A 24458-nucleotide genomic window follows, 5' to 3' on the forward strand; every position below is an offset into this window, starting at 1 on the left:
AATGCTATATGAGAATTATCTTTTTATAGTTTTAATTTCTATTTTAATTATTTTATAATTATTTTAATAATTATCCCACTAGCCCTTCTGGGACTCTGTAAAGAGTTTCTCTTACCATCCTTATTTTATGAGGCAACCAAAGCAGAGAGAGAGTTTGACTAAGATGCCCAAAGTCACACAGCTGAACAAGATACAGCATTTGACCATCAAGGTGATTGTACAACATAGCCTCTCATTTATTCCTAATATTTTTATTTGAATTTTATTTCTTTCCCATTAAGAAGACATTTAAATTCAAGGATTGATTCACATGTGTGCAACACTAAGTACTCTGCAAAATTACCAAATACTTATCACTGACTGTGACTTTCCAGAAGAGTGGTATAACTTCTTGATATTCATGGACTTTACCATCTTTGTGAGGGGATCAGAAAAAAAAAAAAAAAAAAAAAAAAAAGCAAAGGAAATAGTAAGAAAGGGCTAAAACAGAATCTTTCAGAGTGGTTGCCTTCTTCCTGTTTCTTTGATTGCAGATAACTGTGCACTATATAGTGATGCTTTGTAAATGTTCATTCTTGAGTGGTAATGCAGCGATCTTCAGAACTGATCTGTTTCCATCAAGTAGATTCCAGAGTCCAGGCCCCTGTACAAGTTTTCAGGAAACTTAAGGCACTTCTATGCACACCATATCTGAAACCTCTACACTAAAGATAGAAGAAAAAAAATGTGTTAGTCCTAAGTCAGAGAAAATGTCATTTGTTTTTTGGTGAGCATAGTCTGAATAACTGTCATCAGAAACTTGAAAGACTGTGCTTTTCAGGTTTAATTGAATGTTTGGTTGCACTGACTCTAAAGAAACAGATCTTCTCAATTAGTTGAGTACTAATACCAAGGCCCCCTGATTCCTAAACCAAGGAGCAAACCCTCAATTCCAGTTGGTTTTTTTGAAGAAATGAGATTCTTGAGATATTATGAGTGATATACCTAGAAAGATCTACCCAGTGCACATTTTCTTCCATTTTTTTGTAACATGGCTGTGATTCCTCTCTTGTCCTAGAGATTTGAAGAATGAGTTTGTTCTACCTTTTTACAAACGAATTCTGCATTTCACTTACAATGAATGAAAAAAAGAGCACAGGTTATGTGAATGTATTATTAAAATACTTTATATCTGCAAATTACTTTGTACTTGTTATTCTAGGCTCATCGGATTGAGCTACAATCAGAACGTCTGAGAGTTCCATGGCTTTTGACTTCCGACCACAAGTTTATCTCACCACAGAAGCCATTCAGGGTGTTGTAGTCCTGGCTTGGGGCCCTGGGCTGCAGTGTCCTCTGTGACGTCAGTCTTCTAAGCCTGGATGCCTCTCCTGACTTCAAGCACGTGCAACTGGTTTTATGGAACTAGGATCCTGTTTGACCAGTATCAAGGCTTGAAAAAGAGAATAAAGGTAATTTAAGAGGCACAGAGTAAGAATTTAAACACTCTGCTAAGGGGCACAGTTTCAAAACCACACTTCTGCTATCCCACCTGTAAATTCGATAAACATTTGTACTCTTTTTGGTTTTGCATTGTCCACCCTAAAGGTTTCTCCTTCATTAAGATAGTTCCCAGAGCTTCAGTAGGTCTGGGACAGGATTGGGAAGAAAGGCTGGGAGAGAGGGATTGGGGTGAGTATGGCCAGGAAGATGCCAGGGCAGCCAGCGACCAGCCAACTCTCTCCTTTCTCCCAGCCCTTAGAAGAACCCCTTGCTCTGAGCCAGCCCATTCAGGCTTTGGCCTCCTGACCCAGAGGGCTTGGGCGAGAGGGAGCCCACATTGTACCGCCCCCTGGGCTCGGGCCACCCGCCAAGAGTTCGAGGCCGCCTGATCCGGATATGATGAAAAAGAGCAACAGAGGAAAAGTGTTTCAGGAGTGGAGGGGGTTGGATGGGGAAAAGAGAGGCAGAAGGGGAACAGTCCCCCTCCGAGGGGAACAGGCTGGACTGAGCTGGCTGGAAAGAGGGGGCGGAGAGCTCGGAGTCAGAGGAACGGCCGCTGGCGCACTTGCCGCCACTGCAGTGTCTGGGCTGAGCCGGAGGGAGGCGGGGAGGGACGCGCAGGGGCGGCCGCCAGCGCTGCCAGGCCGTTGGGGCAAGATGCCGCCGCTGCCAGAGCTTTGCTAACTTTCCGGGCGGAAGAGGAGGAGGAAGAAAGGGCTTTGAGAGAGTTGGGGGGGTGCTGAGGTAGGTGGTGGTCGGCCCGGCCAGGAGGAGGATGAGGGGTTTCGTCCCCTTCCCCAAACTTCCAAATCCAGTCTCCCTTCCCCGCCCGCCTTCAGCACCTCCCTCCCCACTCCCACCCCCACTGTCCACGCGCGCGGGGTAGCAGTTTTCCTCCCCGGTTTCAAATCAAAACTTCTCCGGGGTGGGGTTTGGGGGAGGGAAGCGGAGGGGGAGGGAATGTCCCGTAAGGGTGGTGTGCTGGTCTCTAAAAACACTTTTTTTTTTCCGCCAGAAGCAGTCAGTCCTCTGCACCCAACACCTAAGAGCCCTTTGGTCCGCCCCCGGGGCGGAGAGCTAGGCGGCAGCGCGGCGCGGGCTCCGTGGAGCGGCCCATGTCCGGCGCGGGTGAAGCCCTCGCTCCCGGGCCCCAGCGCGGGGCCGAGGCGGGCTGCGGCCGGCTGGGCGCCCCAGCCCAGGGTGAGTGTCTGCTTGCAAGTTGCAAGACGTTTTGTCATTGTCGCATTTTATAAATTTGTTCACACGTTTACTGATCGGGGGCGGAGGGGTGGAGGTTGGTGCAGGGAGGACGGATTCTCACCTCGTAGTTGTGAACTTTTGCACAGTTACTGTTACTCAAACAAGTTCTCCAGGACTCCTGCCCCAGATCAACAACCGGATAAGAGGGCGGGATCCGCTGGTCCTTCCACTCCCCCTTCCTTTGGTTGTGGGGGGGAAAGGGGATGGCATGACTGGTCTTTCTTAAGCATATGCATTTTGGGGCCTAAGACTCAAATATGTGGGATCCCTCCCTCCCCTGCTTCGCTTCGGTTCTAGTGTCTTCATCAGATCCCGGTGTGCTGCTGCTCTCTGACCAAGTATGCGCTCTCTGTTCATCTTTCTGTTTATTGTGGGCCACCCTGTGACTCCGTTGATGATCCAGGTTTCTGTGACCCACTGCTTGGGAATGACTTTCACAGATGTTTCAATAACTGTTTTGTTTTGAAATAAATATGCTTTAAAAGAAACACTTTCCAAGAATTAATTAGCTCCTTTGTGTTCTTCCAAAGTGTAAACACAGGCAACCTATAGAGAAACTAATCTTGTTTCTGGGAAACTTCCCTAAGAAGCTTATAAACAAGTCAGGCAGTATCTTTTTTCTCTTGAAGGTAACCTACTTCAGGTCTTCGATGGGGACAGTGAACAAGGACCTTACTCTTCAGATGCATTTTCCTCTAAGCGTGGCTCTGATTTAAAAAGTTCTGATATTGATATAAGCTAAATGTTCCAGATCTCAGAAACCTACTTTATACTCTTGATTTTAAGCATATCTGATAGCTTTTCTTTTCCTTTGACCATAATGTAGTGAGCTTTTTGGGATTTTGTTTTTGTGATGGCATTTGTGTTTGTTAAGGCAGCAGAAATGGAAAAGAAGTTAATGTTGAACTCAGAAAAGGTTTTGCAGAAAACATCCATGACTAAATTAGAATGTTCTGGCATTCAGGGCTGTTAAATTGAATTATGTTTATCATTGCCTTTTGCTTCTAAACAGTGAGTCATTTTTTTCTGAAGAACAAATAGAACGAATCAGAGAGCTAGAATGATCAACATATTTTCCCAGAAGCAGCCCACGTTCTTCACTCTGTATTGCCAACATAGTCATTTTCTTGTTGGGCATGCCCTTCATAGTCTTATCGACTCATTGATGTTTATGTTCACACGTGAGCTGTTAATCACTCTTGTTAAACGATGCTTATGTCAAAATCCACATCAGATATACTACAAAAACAATTGATTTGACATAGTGATATCTACAGTGTCCAAGTTTAATAATGCATCTTCAGAGTCAGAACTTGCAGTGTTACTAAATATACCTGTGCAAATGCAATGCTGTAGAATACCCCAGGATCTGGCATTAAGAAGTGGTCATCTAGAATGGTCTGAGGTGCAACTGACTGCATACAACACCTACATTATCAGTGTGGAAACTCTTGGACTATATTGTACCTGAAAATTGGCTTATCCTTCACAACATAGTTATATGGTGCTTTTTTACTAGTTTATCTTTGGCTCACAACATCCTTTAAATAGGCATCAATTTAATTGTAACCATAATACAAAGTTGATCTTTTAAGAAAAAGAATTCTCAAAATCTTGTTATAATACTGTGTCTCAAACAAGCAGATTTCATAAAGTGTATTGAAAGAAAAAAAATTGAGCTAGTAGGTAGAATAAGAGCTTCAGGATGCTGCCTTCCATGGTTAGGTTGGTTTTACTGGTAAAGACATTAGTATAAGAGAGCAGCTTTGCTCACAGAGCACTTAACTCTCAAGCTCTTGCTTGAGTTGTTTTATCCTCTTCCTTCTGTCCTTGGATTCTTTTATCATCCTTTCAGAAGAACAATTTAATGATTCTCTGGTAAGTTGTGGGTGCTTAGTTAATGGAAACTTAATTTAAAATTTTTATATATTGAAATCAGTGAGAAGAATGGAGTGTTGTAAGAAAATTAACGGAAAATACCTTTTTATGAGCGGGACATAGAAGGTCAAGTCTTAACTTGTAAGCAAAGATACAGAGATGACAACATGAAACCTATACATTTATTACTGGGTTATGAAGAGCTATCCATACTGCTAACTGAGGACCTATAATGTTCAAGTTACAAGACATTTTAGGGGGTCTATAGTGAACTCACCATCAACTCTAGCATTCCTTTCTCCATTCTTTCAGGTGGTTAGTTAGACCCCAAAGTGTAGCTCGTTTTACTCATCAGCATTCAGAGTTAGGAAGGTTTTTCTTATTAAAAGCATAGTTCTCTTTCTTCAAAATTTCTACTCTTTTCCTGTGATTCTGGAAGGAAAATTCTATTACTTTGAAAGCATTAAAAGTATTTTCAGTGTATTTTGAAAATTGTTACAGAGCAAGGACATAAGCTCATATGCTCCAGGCTGTGAGAGGGAACCAGGACCCAGGATGGATGTCAGAAGAGAAAGAGCAGCAGGGATTGTGGGCCATAGGATGGCTCATGGGCCAGGAGGCTCCAGCTCATTGTTGCCATTTGGGCTAATATCTTCCAGTATTTCAAGAGACACTGGAAATACAGGTTTTTATGTATCATCTCTCCCTGTTTAAAAGTTGGCTATTGATTAAATACAGTCTTTGTCCAGGCCAACAAACAACTACACTTTCAAGCTGGAAATGGCCTCTAGGCAACTGATCTGTTATCTCTGTTACAGAAAATAGCACGTAAACATATATTTATAATTATGCAGAGAACCTGTATAAATGTCTTAGTAGGTGAAGGATGAGTAATACGTAAATCATATTCATCGTATATCATCCTTCACCTTAGTAGATGAAGGATGAGTAAAATGTAATATCATTTTAAGAGAGAGTGGATCCTAATATGTTGTATGTTAATTGAATTTAAATTTAAAAGATGTGGATGTTGTGTATGTGGTTCATCAAATTGTCATTTTTTTCTTTTTCAGATTAGACATTTTAAAATTCATTGTGTTATCAACATAGAAAATATAAGTACTTACCTTTTGGTGCAATAGTTACTAGAATCCATACAGCGGAAAGAGCTTTTTAATTAAATACTTCACCCATACATTTGGGACTTGTAACCATAGGGTTTTTAGAAATAATTTTGTCCAACTTGCTCAATTTTTAGAAAGGTTGCCCAAAGAATTTAAGTGACTTGGCCAAGGTCTTATGCAGTCAGTAGAAATCAGGGTAGAACCACAAATTGTGGAATATATGTCATTGTGATAAATGTGGTTGAAGGAGAGAATCAATACAACTGTTTCCTACGGCTGGATGAATTAAAGATAATAGGCTTTGGATACTGTGAATCACTTGAGCCTGTTCCAGTCCCTGCATCACGCCCCCACCCCCCACACGCCCTATTGCATTAGCCAAGACTTAGACTGTTGGACTGTGAGTGCTGGAATATACTTTAATGTGATAATGTGTGATTTAATGCACTCTTTTCTCTTGGGAGAGTCCTCTGAGACTATTAGGCAGACTTTTCATAGCAGGATGCAAAATGCCAGTGAAGTTAATTAAAAATAATTTAAAATAGAAGCTAGGGAGAAAATCTTTGAGTTGAAATTATATAAGAAGAGCTTTGACTTAGAAGATTAGCTGAGTTGTCAGGAGTTTATAGTGGCTAATCAGACTTCCTTTATGAGAAGCCTGTTTATTTCATTTTATGCAGTGTATGCTTGTAATACCCATGTTCTTCTATTTGTATCATATTGTTTTATCCTTCTGGTTAAGGATGGCATTTCTCAAAGTGTGTCATCTTTGGATAGCTTCTGTCTCTGGTTCCAGTTGCGGATGACCGTGTTTCCAAGAGATATTTGGCAACATCTGGAGGCCTGTTTAGTAGACATGCAGGGAGTGGAGTGGGTCCTCCTGGGATCTAGTGGGTAGATGCACGGGTTAATGCAAAATATCTTAGAATGCACAGCACAGAACAGCTCCTTACAACAAAGAATTATCTGGCCTTAGAATGTCAGTAGTGTTGAGATGCTATCCTGATTTCTCGAGGCAACTGACATTTTTGTCTTAAAGTGTCCATTTCTAGGTGGAAGGCTCAAGAATCTTCACTTTTAACAGGCTCCATGTGCTCTTTATTTCTGGTTGGAAATCATTGTTTTAGAGTCTTTTATCTGTAGAAAGACAAGTTATCATAGATTTCTAGTAAGTGTCTCTCTCTCTCTCTTTTTTTTTAGTAGAAAGAATTCGGAAAGCTTTTAGAAAGTCTCTTTTTCAAGTTCCAAATTTTCAGGCTATCACTCTGTATTACTAGTCTTCAGCATTTTTATTACCTACCCAGTTAATAAAAATAGTGCTGAGTATTCATCTTCAAAGAATTTTCTTAAATTTTGTTTACCACCATACAAATGTATTGTGTGTGAACTTTAGAAAAGAAATACATAAATAAGAGTTGTAGGCAGATGAGATAAAAATAAGTGAAACAGATATTTTTATACTGTCTTCCACCATTTCAGCAGATATTCTTGTCCTGCCGCCCTACACTTCCCTTTGGAGATCCCAGGATTATGGAATAATGAGGCAAAGATTGCATAATTTGCACGTTAGTTGTGTTCCTTTGTGAGCTGGAGTTTTGGAATCTCAGTGATCCTGTCTTGTAGAAACAGTGATCAATTGAACCTTGTTATGTGACAAGTACAGAGAGAAATAGACTGAATGAAATCAGGGTCTCACAGAACGATGGGGAAATACATACATTCACCCATAACTATCATGCAAGGTAGACTGATAGGTGCTATAACAGATGTACGAAGGAAGTGTGAAGGCAGAACATGGAAGTGAGAAAGTATCTCTAGCTGGGGCATTTGGAAAAACCTCAAGGGAAACTTGATTTTAGCTGGATGAAGAACCATGATTGCAGGACTCAGCTCTGTGAGATGGATGGTGGGAAGCAGAGCTTGGAGGGTATTACTATAGAATGCTAAGTACTTTGCTAAACCCATTGTATGGATTGTAGGAAGAAAGCAAGAGTGGAATAAGGTTGAGAAGATAAACTGAGGTGATTTTGAGGATGGCCCTAATTCTCCATGGAAGTGTTTGAATATCCTTTACTGTGAACAGTGGTGAACCATTAAAAGTTCTTGAGAAAGGGAAGGACAGGACCAAGGTGGTATTTTTAGGAAAATAAATCTGGTGGCAGTACAAAGGATGGGGTTGGTGGGAGGGGCAAGAGTGAAGGTAGTGATTATCCAGGAAGCTATTATTGTCACCTGACAAAAGAGGACGCAGGGCAGCACCAGTAGGAGTAGAACTGAGAAAATTAGTTTAAGAACTATAGCAAAAGTAGGATAGAGGTCTATCTAGATATGAGAGCCCCTGGAAGGCTTTTTATTTTTACTCATCATCTGTGACTCCTAAAGCACAGTGTCCAAATTTTGTTGAATTCAATTGATATAATTGGGCAACATATTTAATATGGGAGATGCTGGAAAGGTAAAAAATTAAGGTAGTCCACAGGTTTGCCATTTTGGCCTGAGTGGCAACATAGGAGGAGCTGTTGAGTCATCTTTTGATCCTGTTGGTTCCTAGAACTTATCCCTTGACAGGAGAGCCAATAAACCATGGAAAAGTGGAACTTGTACCTAGGAGAATGGTGAGGGTCAGGCCCCTAGGCTAAAAGTTCACCACCAGGTAGCTGATGGATGGGCACAAGAATGAGAGAGAGGACTGAGGGGCAGACTTGGAGGTATGGGCACTCTTACGGAGGAGAAGGAAAAGAATGCAGAAAGACCATAAGGAGTGGTCCCAGAAACATTAGAGGTTTAGTGGTCGTGGAAGATGAACAAAATTGCAGTCTGGTAAGGGAGAAGTATGATGTATAGAAGGTTTCTGTTGGATGGGTAGATTTTGAGCATGCTCATCACATGCTAATGGAAAGAAATTTAGAGGATAGAGAGATTGAAGATGAAAATATATGGAGCATAGTGATGGTGTGATGGGTGTGTGTAATTGAAAGAGTAAAATTCTGGGACCGAATGGGACAGAGACCAGTCTTAGGAAAGTAGAGAATATTCCCTTTTCAGATGGGTATGGGAGAAAATGGTGAATGATAATCTAGAGAAAGTTTGATAGGAAAAAGAGATCCTGGGAGGCCTCGATCTTCTCAGCAAAGTAGATGGTAACATTTCCTGGGAGCAAGACTGGGGGTGGTTTTAGGATGAGCTGAGAAATTTGAGATGAGTGGAAAAGATTTCAAAGAATGAAGTATTCAAGAGGGATTCAATCTGGGGCAAACAAAAGTCTGCTCAGTAACACTGAGGGCTTAACTAAGAATGAATGGCATGAATTTTTAGTGGACAAGGTCAGCATGGTTGATTGCCTTTCTCAGCAAGGAGCAGGAAGGAGCTTGAGAATAGAAGCTGATAGAATGAATTTTTGGAATTAGCAAAGGGTTGGAGGTTGGCAGGGTGGAAGCAGTGTGGGACAAGGGAGGAGGATTATACATGTGTGGGAAGAGTGTGTTTCTTCTAACTAATCTTGTGTTCTAGGGTATATGGGGAGCCAGAGAGACCAGAAGTGCAACTGGCAGGCAAAGGTTTCAGGGCAGCAAGAACTGTGTCTGTTGGCCTTGTTTGGTCAGTTAACATACAAGGATTTTTTATTTAAAAAAAAAAAAAATATATATATATATATATGTGTGTGTGTGTGTGTGTGTGTAAATAAAATATATACATATAAATATAAATAATAAATATACAAATAGTAAATATAATACATATAAAAATATACATATATATGTGTATATACATATTTATATATATATATATATATAAAAATAAATAAATTGAATGACCTTTATAGAGCTAGTGGGGAAATTGGAATTTTTGGGTGTATAAGAGTCTTTCCTGTTTCTTTGAACCTTATTTCCTGGATCTTGTTGAGGTGATTTCATGGAAAGTTCTAATAGCTGTGTGCAATTATTTTACCAGCATTATATTTTTATAATAATAAAAGATTTGGGGAAAATAAGGAAGCGTAAATCGACACAATCTAAAGTTAAGCCATTTGCAAATGGAAAATTAGAACGATACAATAAGCAACAACAGAGGATAACAATTCAACCAAATTGTCTTTCTGAGATAATGTAATTATTCTACCGTATGTAAAGGCAAGGGATGTGATTTTTATGTTTCTATTTCTAAAGGTCTTTTTAATCAGTTTTTGTTAAGGGAAGACAGATTCTGCACTGGCTAGATTCTGGATGTTTGGCTAGTTGGATGTTGGTGAGTCAGTGGAGCAGGTGAAGGACGCTTCAGTCCTTCCTGCTGACCTAATCTTACATGTGTTTGTGCACCAGTTTTTTGGATGCTTCGCTTTTCTTTATCTTCGTGGCTCTGTCTCTTTTTCCCTTCCCTCTTCTCCTCCTTTCCCAAAGTTAAACTTTTCGTATCTTCTTTTCATGTCAGCACAAGTATTCTGAAGGAAACCTTTTAACTTTGTTTTTGAAATCGAGTTGTATTTTAAAAGATTCTAATTTAATCAGTTAGGGTTCACTAAGTAGGAGCTGTGAACAGAGTTATTTTAACATTAATTTCGTTTGTGGTTTCTACTTGCAGTCCACTTCTGTTTTCGGATTCACACCCATGTGACCTGAAGTGAGATGATTCATATGCATGTGCTTTTATGCCTGAATTTTTTAGTCTTTCAGGAGTCAAGTCTGAAGTTAATTTTCATGCCAGCACATAGATTTCATTATTGACATGTTTGAAGAGAAACCCTGTTAACAAACATTTTTTTGTGTGCCTACTATGTACACAGTCCTGTGAAGATTAAAAATGTGTCATGCAGCGTTTGCCCACAAGGAATTTATAAAGTAGGCGAGAGAGAGAGGATGAGATATAAATGTGCCAAATTAAATTTTAATTCCTTGTCTAAATATCAGTTGCACATTCCAACAAGAACCGTGTGACAGATGAGTTGATGGCCAGTTGCCAACTGACGGGTGTAGTTCTGGAGCATACAAATTCAGAGGTTGAATGAGAAACTCAGAATGGCAACGAGTCAGTTTTGCTGGGTTGGACTGCTCGTGAGCCCCTCTGAAGAACTCGCAGTTTGTAGGTCTTTATGGTTTGGATTATGCAGAGTTGAGCACTAAAAATAAAGCAATTTGTGGTTGAGTAGGTGACAGGCGCTCCGAAGGCAGCTGGCAGAGTACAAAGGAACTGGCTTCCCCTTTAAGATATAGTCCTCCTACTCTTTTCTGTCATGGATCAGCTCTTGATCTTTTGGGCTCTAGAAATGTGGACCTACTCTGTTCTTTGTTTTTCCATCATTTAAGCAACATGCATTTTCTGAGGGGTATTACTCTATTTCTCACCAAAATGCGAGATGAAATTACAGAGCATGGGGAAGGTGTAGGAGCTTACATTAAGATGTATACAACATGAAAATAACTATACCAGTTTTTCATCAGTATGCAAAATGAATTTAATTTTTCTTGAGCTGAGGCATAGCATATTCAGTCTTTGTGTTGAAAGTATTTCTGGTTGGAGGAGATAAGGATTGGTGGCACTGGTAGTGGACACAGGAAAAAAAAGTCTGCATCTGAGAGAAATTGGGAAGTTGTAAGTAGCTCAGTCTCATAATTGATTTTGTTGGGGCCGGGAAAAGAGAGAATTGAAAGATGAGTCTGAATACCATTAACCAAGATACGGACCACAGTTGGAGAAACAGGACAGAAGAGAAGTGATGACTTTTAAGAAATGTTGAGCTGGAGTTGCTAAAGATGTACTGATGTAGAGTTAACTTAAGATTTGTAGGTCAGGACATGGGAATAGGCCTAGAATAATGGATCTAGAAGTTTGTCTCCTAGAGTTGAGTTGGTCATTATGGTCCCTCGTAGAAGTTAATGAGATTACAAAGATTATGGAGCCAGCATGGGTTGGTTGTCTTACAGGAGAATCCAAAGAAGGCAGTGTCTCAAAGAAAAGAAGCCAGGTTAGTGAATTCTATGAGAGGCTTCTAGTTTGGGCCTTTAGGAGAAGTACCAGAGAGGATAAATTCCATGACCTATAATCTCTGTCTATCATTCTAAAGTCCAAAAAATAAATTCCAGTACAGCTCTGATTCTCTTTTTTTTTTAAGGTTTTATTTATTTATTTGACAGAGAGAGAGAGAGTGATCACAAGTAGGCAGAGAGGCAGGCAGAGAGAGAGAGGGAAGCAGGCTCCCTGCCTAGCAGAGATCCCGATGTAGGGCTCGATCCCAGGACCCTGAGATCATGACCTGAGCTGAAGGCAGAGGCTTAACCCACTGAGCCACCGAGGTGCCCCCAGCTCTGATTCTCTTATCATTATCTTATTTATGGTTTCACTGCTCTGTGAAATGCTCTTCTCCATCCTCTCTCACTTAACCTATATCAGGATTGGACTCAAATCATAGCTGTGAAAAAGCGTTTGCAGAAGAACCAACCCCCTTTGGTTCACTTTTGATTTCCGTTGGCCTTCATTCTCATAACAGTACCAAGTTAAGGGTTCATCTCCACCTGATAGAACTGAGAGGTAACAGAAAAGTTTTAGAATTGTGGCAGTTAAAACAGTGATCATGAAAAGACTAAAGATGGGTGTGTGACCTCATTTTAAGAAAAGGGGAAGATGTCAGAGTCCTCAGTTCCTTTTTGTCATAGGCTTAGTCATTTACTAAGCAAGAGAACTGCTGTAGATATGGCTTCTCTGTGTTCTCGCAGTCAGTAAGACAAAACTCTTTCATAATAGCTTTCTAGACAAGATGAAGAAGACTGTCCTGTCCATAAAGGTGGGCAGAAGTTAAAAAAAGGCCCTAAAAAGCCACTGAAGAAATTAAGGGTGTTTAGCACAGAGAAGATAAAGACACAAGAGCAGGAGATATTTTCTAAGATGAGACTGTCACATGGAAGGAAGATTAGTCTTAGATTGCAAAGAGCAAAATACGATGAATCCGTGAAAAAGACAGGGAAGTAGATTTTAAGCCAATTGTGAGGAAAGTCTTTGAATTGTCACAACAGTCCCAGACTGGGGTGAGCGATGTGCTGAAGCTGTGTCCCGGTTCTTGCCTTCGCTCCTTGGGTTGTTCTCAGGAATATTTGATGGTGATAAGTATTCATCTGACTTCAGGTTATCGGGTTGGGTTGAGACCTCTAAAAGCCCATCTAACTCCAAATTCCAGGAGCCCGTGAGTGTTTGGTGTTAGCATGAGTATACTTGGTTGAAAGAACACAATTGAACATCTATTTGAAGAGGCGGGAGTTCACTAGGCCTCAGGGTAGGTCATTCTGAAAATATATCTTTAGGACAAGGAACTGTCGTTTAGATGTCAAAGGGAGGAGATAAAACGTGACTGAAGTAATGTGTCCTGGTTGCCAGTAGGAGCTCGCTGTCACCTCATCTCTCCCTGCTCCTTCCGCCGTTTATTTAGAGCCCCGATTGAGATATTACCGGAACTAAAGCGGCATTTTGTACTTATTCTTTTGCATAGTCATATTCAATTGTATGTTGATCTGATTGCGGAATTGTTTTCCACTGTGCTGTGTGTATAACCTGCTCTCCCTATCCCCACCCTGTGAACTAGTCCAGTCAGTGTCATTTGTATCACTCTTGCATGTAAATGCACCTTAAGCCTCTGAATGCATAAGAGACCCTTTGAGGGAGTGCATTTTAGATTTTGCTCAGAAGTCTTAACTTTTCAAAATATTGTTAACAGTGAATCAATTCAATTGATTTAGGCATTTATGTCTGTAAATTTCATAATGATCTGTGCTTATATAATAAATTTATGGTCTTTACAGAATTATGAAATTTTATGCATATGCTCATTCATCTGTTAAAAATGCTTTGTTTTTTTTTGTTGTTGTTTGTTGTTGTTTTTGGACAATGAGATTTTGATCCATTCGAGAGCATTAGGCAAAGCAGGTGGTTTTGCTGTGCTTCTTGAATGTCATTGGGCTTGAGGGGTTTGTTTGTTAGTGTTTGTTTGATGAGTGAAGAAGTAAAATTCCAGAGCCTCAGGTCTTCCTGAAATCTGCCTTATCTTTGGTTTTTAAAGGTTACATTTGGGAAGCATTTGTAGATTTCCACATTGTTCTGAGCCTCTGGGACAAACAGACCTAGATATTTTTACTTTCCCCAGTTATTTTAGTCTTGGATTACTTGAGGTTTCATAAACCGGAGCACACATAGATCACCTGAAATAATACGGGCATTTTAATGGAAGAGTAAAAATTGTTTAAAGCAATTTTGTTTTCAGAAAAAGGAGGCGTGAATATAGATTGCGTAGCAGTAAGAATATATATCTTATGTAAATTATAAATGATCTGTCATAGATTATTACCAAATATTAAGTTGAATTGGATGAGACCTAACATGCAGAAACCCCCAAATTTAAGTATAAAGAAAACTATGTATATTCCTTTTCTATATGAATATATGTGTATTTTACACTAAGTTTTATGAGGTTTTATTAAGATTTCTGCCAAGCACCATTGTTTATATTAGTCTTTCATGAAGTAAGCAAATAAAGTCTGGATAACAAGTAGAAAACATATTTGATGGTTGGTTTGTGCATTTAGATATACCTCTGCCTAGTTCAGCAGAATATTTAAGGCAGCTTATAATAGTACATTTTAAAAGAATATTAAAACATAATAATAGAAAATACAGGTATCTAGGAGATCAAAACATGGCAGAAATCGAAATGTACAGAGAGACTGTAGGGTCAGAGTCACTCAATTTTGTCTATAAATTTGGGTCAAAAAGAAGGCATTTTTAAAAAATTTGATGTTCACTGTGCATCAAGGAAAAAAAAAATATAGCTTCTCAGAGACCACAATAGTTTTCCTTATACTCAGTCTAGAAACAGATTTCTTGCATGGTTTTTCACATAGGGATTATTGAATAGATAACTGCCCTCAACAGCTCCCATATGGTAGCTTTTTAAAAAGATTTTTATTGGGGCGCCTGGGTGGTTAAATGGGTTAAAGCCTCAGCCTTTGGCTCAGGTCATGATCCCAGAATCCTGGGATCAAGACCCTTGCCGAGCTCTCTGCCTGGCAGGGAGCCTGCTTCCCCCTCTCTCTCTGCCTGCCTCTCTGTCTACTTGTGATCTTTCTCTATCAAATAAATAAATAAAATCTTAAAAAAAAAAAAAGATTCTTATTGTCCTAACAGTTAATGAAATACTAATAGCAAATATGGATGAGCCCTTATTCTGTACCAGAAACTCTGCTTCCCAGGCATGATTCCGTTTCTTTCCACATCCACCTTATGGGATAGATACTGTTGTTGGTCCTGTTTTGGCAAAAGTAGTTTTCCCAGGATCTATAGCTTAGTGGTGGACCCCAGGGCCCTGATTTGAGATCCTCTGCTCTTAACCACTTCTAGTGGAAACTATGGTTTAGAGATGGTATTTCTGTCCCAGAGAAACTAATGAGAGTCTTTTCCTTTGTCAGGAAGGAATCAGATACATCTGGACTTTTACATGACAATATTGTCTCCATTTCTTGGAAACCCGTGGCACATACAGAACTTTATGTTTAAAAGCTCATTAGTAGCTTTGACAAACTAATCATCCTTATGCAGCATGACTAGATTCTTTCACTGTTACGTGCTCACAGCATTTAGCTATTGAGATTGTACGTTTGCTTGATGACAGATTGCTGGAAAAAATATCCCTCTTCAGTAGTTGGAAGCGTTGTCGTTTAGGAAGGGTTACCTTTACCGTTTCTACCGACAATGGGCAGAACTGGGACTAGTTATAAATTACCCGGGAGCAAATTTATGTTAAAATAAAGTATAACTTGCTAATGAACCTAACTGACCGAGAGTAGGATGTGTTTCTTTGGAATTTTGAAGGGCTGAGTGTTGCAGTGGGTCTTTCTGCACTAGGTGTGGTATGAAATGAGCTGAGCTGCACGATGCTCTCTAGCTCTGACTTTGATCCTATTTTCAACTGCATATCTGTCTCTGAGACTCATTCTGTATTATCATCAGTAAAATGGAGCTAATGTGTTCTTTAAAATATCGTTGATGGTTCTGAAGATCAAATGAATATTATATATCAAATTCCTTTGCAAATTGCTAATGCTATAATTGCAAAAATTCATTAATTTACTCTTTCCAAAAAAGGAAGTGTTGTTTCATTTTCAAAAAGTTGTTTAATAACCATATACAAGCTGAGTGGCTGTTGTGTGCATAGAACATAACATAATGTTGTACATACATTATTATCGAATTTGCTTATTTTTAATGCTCTTCGAGTTTTCTTTTGTTAATCACCATTCAACTAGGTTATTTCCTAGCTCTCAGATAAGTAAAATTCTTACTCTCAAAGTTTTAAATTTGTATAATGTCAACTAAGTAAAATATTAGAGAATTTTTAATTAAATGGAAATTCTGTTTACCTGGCTCTTTCTCCTTCTTCGTCAGTGGGAATGATTGAGATTAGAGAGAGATTGCTTCTCACCATCCGTACCTTTCTTTAGAAAAATAACAGAAAGTTAAGAGTATTAATCCTGTAAGAAAGTCATTTCTGTGTAGGGCATATTGTATTTAAATTGATCGCTTAGAATTCTTATTATTTTCCTCTGATTCTTTTGCTTCATTCATGCTTATTATTTTCTTGGAGAATTAACTTAAATCTAATGCCTTACGAAGGCTTTTTTCCAATTTTCTCCACTCTATTCTGAGTGCCCTTCATTGTGTATATGAAGTTTTGGCTGTTCAGCCCCTTTGCAGAGTTAGAGTTACAGAATTTGGAGTAAAAAAAAAAAGACCTCTGCAACCATCCAGCTCAATGCCCTCACTTCCGGTTGAAGAAAATGCGCCCCAGCCACACAGCTGGTCAGTTTCTGAGTCAGAATTATAACCCAGTTCATTTTTCATTACTCTCAGTTTTATAGTTTCTTGTTTTGTGTGTATGCTGGGTCTGCCCAGCCAGAGGATTTTTTTTTGGTCAGGGCTGAGGTTTTTGGTAGTTGTTGGGGCTCCCCCCCCACCACCCCAGCCAAAGATTCGTCTATACTTCGGTATTCAGGGTAACTAGAATTCTTTGGGAAGCTGGCCTTTTGGAAGTGGCTGCCAGAAGTAGGCAGGTATTTTCTGGTCTAGTGTTATCTTTAAGGTATCTTCAGTTTTTATTTTAGTCTCTAAAACACGCTTCTGTAGTCATTTGTTAGTAGAAGTGATGAGTGTTCACTGTGATTCAGGTTTTATATTCTCATAGTTGTTCCAGCATGGAGACACAGCTGAATACCTCTGTATTGGTGATGAGGTCAACTTGCATTTTCTGATTACTTGGAATCCTTTGATGAGGTGATGTAGAAAGCAAGGTCTGTATCTCAGTGTTAAACAGGCGCTCCCGAATTTTCTCTAAGTTGTGTAGAACAGAAGAACTTAGAGCAGTTTCCCTCACACCTGGCTATCTATGATGATGACAGAACTTCTCCTGTACCACCTGAATTGGGACCTCTGAGGTTAGGACCTGTGCATCTTGATGGTTAAGGAGCTCTGCAAAGAACGGCATTATTGAGCTGATGAAGGTCTCTTTTCAAGAAAAGATTGTTAAGTTAGCGAAGAGTGCTGCTTGGATATGCGTACAGAATTCTTGCAGAAAGATACAGACTGATCTCATGGATCATGAAGTTACTTGATTACCTATGGGATGTGTGGGACATGTCTTTGGGGACCACATACTAGATGAATAGCTACTACAAACCTTCGTGAACCCAAAATGATTAAACCAGGACGGTGGCCCTGCTTCTGCAGTTCAGAAGTAACACCATAAACCTATACTGATCCTAGAAATCTGCTCTTTGAAACTGCCTGTAGGTCATCTTAGTGAGGAGTGGCTGACCCAAGGTATTGAAAGTTGTAGTAAAGTGGGTTCTGTGGCTGGACATCGTGGTGCTCATCTTATAATTGTCTATCAATTAATTCTTCCTCTGCCTCAGTGCATTTCTTTAGTGTTAGATGGAACTGTGCACCATTTATGAGGCTGCTGAATAGGTATTCCATTAAGTATTACAGATACATAAATAAAACAATATACATATGTGAGAAAGCTGTACAGCACTCTAGTGGTCACAGAAGTTTAGTTTATAGATGTGGAGAATTGGCAAAAGTTGACTTAATTTTTATACTTAAGACCTTTTCTGAGCCTTGCTTTGAGCTGGATGCTGTGGGTCATAGCAAAAAGCTGAGGCCAACTTTTGGGCCAAGACATTTACTTTTCAAAGAAGGTGAAGCTGGATAGACTGATGATTGTGATTTGAGAGTAATTACATTTTAGTGATTATATCTTGAACATAATGGGACAGAGAGTGATAGAGTTCCCCTCAAGTTAAAAAAGAAAAACTAACTCTAGAATTTCACAGATCAGGAACCTTAAAAAAAAAAAAAAAAGTGAAACTGTTCCTTAATAAATATTTAAAGCAGAAGGAACTTTATGTTCCTCTTACGAGTAGGTCACTACTAGACCCGTGTGCGTATGGACCACATGACATTTTCATTTATTCAGTGGAGAGTCTAGAGGGCCTGTGTTGAGCACTTGAATATTGGACATGATTCAAATGTGAGTCAAGTGTGTCTAGAGGCTTTATTCATACCTATTTTCTTTTAGTCAGCAATGCTTCATAATGCCCTGGTTTCATGAATTAATTTTAATGGAATTAAACTTGAACAGCTCAAAATTATATAATTAATTTCATTCAGCTTCAATTAAAGTTACTAATTGAATCAAGCCTACTAGCATGACACCTGGCGGCAGTTAGCTACATAACAGTAGCTGCAAGTATGTAGGACTGTGCTGATGAACTGGTGCATGGAAACTAGTGAGTCTTTATAAAAAAGCTCTTCTGTTGATAATCTCAGAAAGGCCTTGAGTTGACTGTAACAGTGGAAAGACTTCTGGAGTTGTTTAAAAAAGTCAAGGTTTTAATTGAAATGAACACCTCTCAGGAAGATTACATTTTCTCTCGGATAATGCTGAGTAAATGTTACATAAATCTTCTAGAACATATTGGTTTAGCATGCTTCTGATTTATATTTTACTGCTATCTGAATGTGGTTTTGCTTTCTGAAAATACTTAGCATTGAAGACCCTGCTTTTTTTCAGAGACTTTAGCCTCTGGATTTAGTCCTAAGAGGGTGTCCATTTATTTTCATGTGTTGAAATGTGTTTCATGGCAGAACTTTTCAATTGTTGTGAAATCCCCATGGTACATGAGAAACTTTTGCATGTGCAGAAATTTTTTCCTTCCACTGGAAATGTTAACACAGTTGACTAACAACTTCTGTTTGAATCTCTTTCCTTTCCTTGCTTCCATGGCTTGACATCATCCAGCTTCTCGTCCTTCTCTGACTCCTTTCTAATTGTATGGGCCTGTCTTGGCATTCTTATTTTAATTTATTAATTCTTCTGATGGGCCCATTCACTTAACTGGCTTTAGCAGTCAAATCAAGGAAGGTCACTGTTTCCAGCTATAACTTGATTTATTTATGATTTGCAAATTCAAATGTGCAACACTAAACTCATCCACTAAGCTGTAAAGTCCGTGAAGGCCCCAGTCGCATCTCACAATTCATTGTATCCTCATTGCCTAGCACAAAGCCTAAACATCTACTTGTACAAATACATTTTTTAAATTAATAAATTATTCTTCTGGCCTCCAGGTTTTCCCAGTCAAATCCTGACCGAGAGGGCTCCCTCATCTCTAGTCCCATCCATGCAGAGCTCTAGTTTTAGATAGAGAGATAGATAGAGAAATAGATCTAATTATATTCTCACATCCCCCTTTTCCATCTTGTCGTTCAGTATATTCAACTCTGATCAAACTGGACTCTTCTAAGTCTCTATTTTAGTTTCCCTTCCTCTCTTCTCCCTCTTAGGTACATCCATACTCTAGTGATTCTCAGGGATATTAAGTGCAATAAAATTACCTAAGTGCCCCACACTCAAATTGAAATAGAGTCTTTGGTGGTGGGGCCCAGGAATCTGTGTGTTTTTTTTTTAAGAGTGCCCCCAAGTGAGTTAAAGCGCAGTCAGGACTGAGGCACTGCTGTGCACAAATGTATTAATCTTCCTAATGCATGGCTCTGATAAGGCATTTCATAAAGCTTCAGTGGCTACTTTGACTTACTTATCTTGCCTTAAATTTGGTCCAGATTTCTCACCTTTGTGTGCAAATATCCATGCTGTGTCCCTAATCAAACCTTTACAGTCTTATCTCCTGATGTCCCTCTTAAAGTATTTCACACTCCAGAGTGTTGGAACCTTTTTGCTTGTAGAGTTTGCCCTTGCCGTTCTCCTACCAGGCATGGGCTTTCTCCCATCCCTGCTTTTAGAATTCCTACGAATGTTTTGAGGACCGTCCAACATGCACCTTTTTCTCTAGTGCTTTTCTTGAGCTCTGAATCAGGGTGAGTTTCTTTTTCTTCCTTCAAACGTCTTCAGTGCTCTGGACCTCTTATAACATGGATTTCATCTTGTGTTACAGTTAGCTTTTTGTCTGAGTTCTAATGTCCCTAAAAGGTGTTAATTTTCCTTACTGTTTTTCCCCCCGGGGACCCATAAACTCATGCATAAATCTCCCATCCTCAGTAGCCTCCCTTTCTGAGGATGCGGAACACAGTCATTGCCTCTTTCCCAGGCTTCCACAGAGAGAACTTTACACTTGGTTTCTATACCTTCTCACTTCTCAGTCCCTCCTCGTTCAACTGCGGTCTTTTAGCCCAGCCGTTCAGTGGGATCTCTTCCCCTTTGGTGCTTTCCCTACCATGCCTGCCCCCGACATGTACAGACTCACTTTCATCTTGTACATGACCTTTGCACATGACTCTGTCATGGCAGACCACTTGTGTTATGACTTACTGACAATAATCTTTTTTTAAAAAGATTTTAAAATATTATTTATTTGAGAGAGACAGAGCATGAGCAGGGTGAAAGGCAGAGGGAGAGGGAGAAGCAGACTCCCCACTGAGCTGGGAGCCCAGTGTGGGGCTCAATCCCAGGATCCTGGGATCATGACCCAAGCCGAAGGCACACACTCAACCATCTAAGCCACCCACGGGGCTCTACTTACAGTAATCTTAATGGGTTATTTTTGCTGTACACATGTCTGTTTCTTTGGTGCTGGTCACATAGTAGGTGCTCAGTAAATCTGTTACTACTTCAACAATCTATGCAACAGTCGATAGAGATACAGCTCCCATTTGCTTAAATTATGGCAGACTTGGAAGCATTTGGGGAAAAAAATACCTTAAAATAAAAAAATAGAGAAAAATATATAACTATAATAATATATCTTGTGTTTTATCTAGAAAAATGTGATAAAGAAAATACTGAGAGAACTGTAACTCAAGCTACCGATAGCTGCTTCACACATGGAGAGATGCAAGACCAGTCCATCTGGGAAAGCTGTTCAGATGACGAACTCATCCGAAGTAAGTATTTGTAGAGAAAATCAGAGTGATTTGGGTATATCGCTATGAAAGTATGCTTTCAGTTAATTGTTCCTTGTAGTTCTCCCAGAAATCTCTAAATCAGCAGAGTTTATCTGAAAGTATATTCACGAGTATTTTAAGATGTAGAGCTAAAACTAGGATATAAGGAATACCGTCTGTCCATTTTCATCCTTTTATTTTATCTAAAGGAAGAATTGACCTGTAAGTTTTGGACTTTATTCTTCTAGAGATATAGTTAAACTTACTTCCTTCTTGAGCAGTGATGAAGTAGAAGTTGGACAATTCTGAGTGGACTGTGAAACTAAAAAGATAAAGACAGAGCAAAAGGACAGTAAACAGCACTTTGGTGATTGGTACCATTCTGGTCCCTGTTCTTGTGCAAAATGATTCCAAACTGGTTTTCTGTTGTCATTTTTTTTTTTCTTTCTTTCTTTCTTTTTTTTTTTTTTTGCAATTAACATTTTTAGCACTACTTGGTTTCTTTTTACTCTCTTCCTCTTCCTGAACGTAGTCTGTAGAATATGTACAAAAGCTTTGGTGTATTTTCATCTGAATGTGGGAATGTCTGGCAACAGCAGTATCACGGGGGTGCTGTTCAGAATGCGGGTTCTGTGTCACGTTCTCTAGACCTGGAACTTCCCCTCTGTAGGTTCAAAGAGTGAATTATTCTTTCTAGTAAACAAGTAAGTATAAAGATTTTTGCTATAGTGTTTGGTGAAGCTCCATCTTAGTTACAGAATTCATACCATTAAAGGGAAAGGATTGAAAATAAATTCTTCGCCCTATCATCTACACTAGTTAGGTGGGCAGTGATTTAAAAAAAAAAAAATGTAAATTGCATTAAATAGTTTCTTTGGAGATAATGATGGTTTAGCTTGTACCAAGGGACAGTGGAGCATCTGGGAGCCACTGTCTAGTTTTATGGCCCCCTCTGAGAAGGCTGCTGGGGAAACAGACAGTCGAATGGATATCCGGAAGAAAAAGGCCAAAGGCAGCAGTGCCACCCCCGGCCCGAAACATAGCTGGCAAGACTCTCCGAATATTTACGGGTGACCTTGGACTCTGAATTCTGATTACAGATTTCAGAAACTATATTTTTGTCCTCTTCCTGATCACACATTTTCTAGGCAAAGGCAACTTTGTTGGGTCTCCAGAAAAATCTGATATCTGGATTTGCCAAAACGGAATGATTTATGTCATCTTTAGACTCGACTCAAGGCTGGCTAGCACTTCAAAGTTTGACACTGTGATAGCTCCTGCTGTTCCAACTCCCTGACACTGGCCTCCACAGAGCTGTCTGGATTTCCTTCTTTGGCCTTCCCGGTAGAGTAGGTGGTCGTCTGCATAATTCACTGCCTGTCTCTCTTAACTCCAAGGTGAGGGAGGTGTGTGTTTTCCTCTTCAGCATCTAGCACATTTGAGGGGGCCCAGTAAAATATTTTGTAATAACAATAGGCCCAGGAAGGAAGGCCCTGGCTCTGAGTTGCATGGGGGAGGAGGGGAACATCTGTGGTGAGTCAGGCCAGGGTTGGCTCCCATTCCAGGAGTCCTGTGTGGCTCCCTGAGCACTGTGGAAGAGGCGGGCAGCTGGCTCTCATGGAATTGATTTTAGTGTTCCCACTGTAGTGTGAGGTTGGTTGGACGCAGGGATCGTCAGAAAAATGAGGCCGGCCGGGGTGTGGGAATGTTTTCAAATGCACAGCCCACTCTTTTTCCAAGCTTCCATGGGACGGCTCAGCTGCATAAGCAAGAAGTGGACGAGAGTGAGTCGGTTTAATAGGACTTCTCTTTCTCTCTCTGCTCCTGAGAGTGGTTAGAAGGCTGGCAGCTAACATCTACATTGTCCCGGATGCCTGCTGCTTTCTTTGTTGGACATTTAAGGCGTAATTTATAGGGGACTGTTAGCTGTCAGTGTGATGAGGCTGTTTTTACTTTCCTGAGAATAACTGAGCTCTGGAAAGTCAAGGGAGTGGTTGCTTTGGAAATTGTATTCTAATTAAAGGGTGTATTCTCAGGCTTATAAACGAGATCCAAGCGGAGAATAATTTCCAAATTATTCTGTGAACTTTAACCCTGACCTCAGTGGACCACCCACTTGTGGCTCACACTTGGTTTATGCTCCAAACAGAAGTCCGAGCTTTGTGGGCCTTCCCTGGCCCTTCTAGAAAACCTTGCAGGTGGCAGACCTCAGGTACGGTGCTCTCAGGGCCTGGATTTCAAATCGGTTGCCCTTGAGTTGCTAACTTATTACAGAGAATCCTTTCTGGAAGTTATAAATAAAAGAGAAGAAATCCATATGGAATCGAACATTTCGAATAAATAGGCCACACACAATCTGGTCAGGGAATGTGCAATTGTGATTCTCTTTCTTATGAAATTTAAATTAAAAAGACAATTCCAACTACTCAGATTGGTTTAAAAATAAAAAAAAAGAAAAGACTTAAATCAGTAAAGAATTAAAAGCATAATGGAGGTTTTTGAGGAAATTTTATGATTGGGAGGTTTTATTTTTTCATCTTACGAATTTTCTTTTTACAGTTTAAAAGGGGGTTCATATTCTGAGGAAACGTTTTGGCCTATAATTTCTGGAATGAGACTTAAATTTTAGTTTATAAAAGTATCTTTTTATGGGAACACTAGTTAAGACTTTGGCTTTTCCCCTCGGATTAGCGTATATGATTCAGTATATAATTTGGAGCTCTGCCTTGTTTTTATAATCACTATTCCTCTGAATTGGTAAAATAAATGTGGCAGAGAAGTGACACCCTCAATTAATATTAATTTTTCTGTTTAACCCATAACATGCATAAACTGATAACAGGCAATAGGCAACATTTCATGTTTTAATTAGACTAGAAAAGGAACAGAAGTAACATTTTGATCTTAGTCTTTGGGGGGATTTCTAAGGTAAGAAAGAGAGAGAGAGAGAGAGAGAGAGAGAGAGAGAGTGTGTGTGTGTGTGTGTGTGTGTATCCTGTGTTTATACTCAGATATTTGTAGTATTTTCCTTTAATTTAGGTCAAGTTCTATTCTAATTATTTCCTATAGAGAGAGAGCTTACATTTTTCTTTGTTCTTCTTTCCAAAGTGCCTCGGGTCTCTATTGCAGATTTTTCTAGGTCTTTCTGAAAATTCTTATTACTTAACTTTATCCTTGGACATTGCTTTTACATAAATGTCTCCTAATTCTAAATGTCATTACTTAACTCCAGAAATTTTCCTTAGCTCCTCTTCTGAAATAAATTTCCCATTAAAATAAACT

General features: G+C 39.6%; 1 protein-coding gene across 1 annotated transcript in view; it reads left to right on the forward strand.

Annotated features, from left to right (window-relative positions):
• The first annotated feature begins 1863 nt into the window (after positions 1-1863).
• The window catches only part of MDFIC (MyoD family inhibitor domain containing), an 89658-nt gene continuing 67063 nt past the window's right edge, over positions 1864-24458 (forward strand). Inside the window, 7 exon segments of the mRNA XM_053447784.1 lie at positions 1864-2091; positions 2094-2127; positions 2130-2174; positions 2177-2233; positions 2498-2545; positions 2548-2682; positions 21054-21176. Of these exon segments, the coding sequence (XP_053303759.1) occupies positions 1879-2091; positions 2094-2127; positions 2130-2174; positions 2177-2233; positions 2498-2545; positions 2548-2682; positions 21054-21176 (655 nt within the window). The 5' untranslated portion in view covers positions 1864-1878.

Source organism: Lutra lutra, chromosome 11 (assembly GCF_902655055.1).
Source record: "Lutra lutra chromosome 11, mLutLut1.2, whole genome shotgun sequence".
In the NCBI taxonomy this organism is placed as follows: domain Eukaryota; kingdom Metazoa; phylum Chordata; class Mammalia; order Carnivora; family Mustelidae; genus Lutra; species Lutra lutra.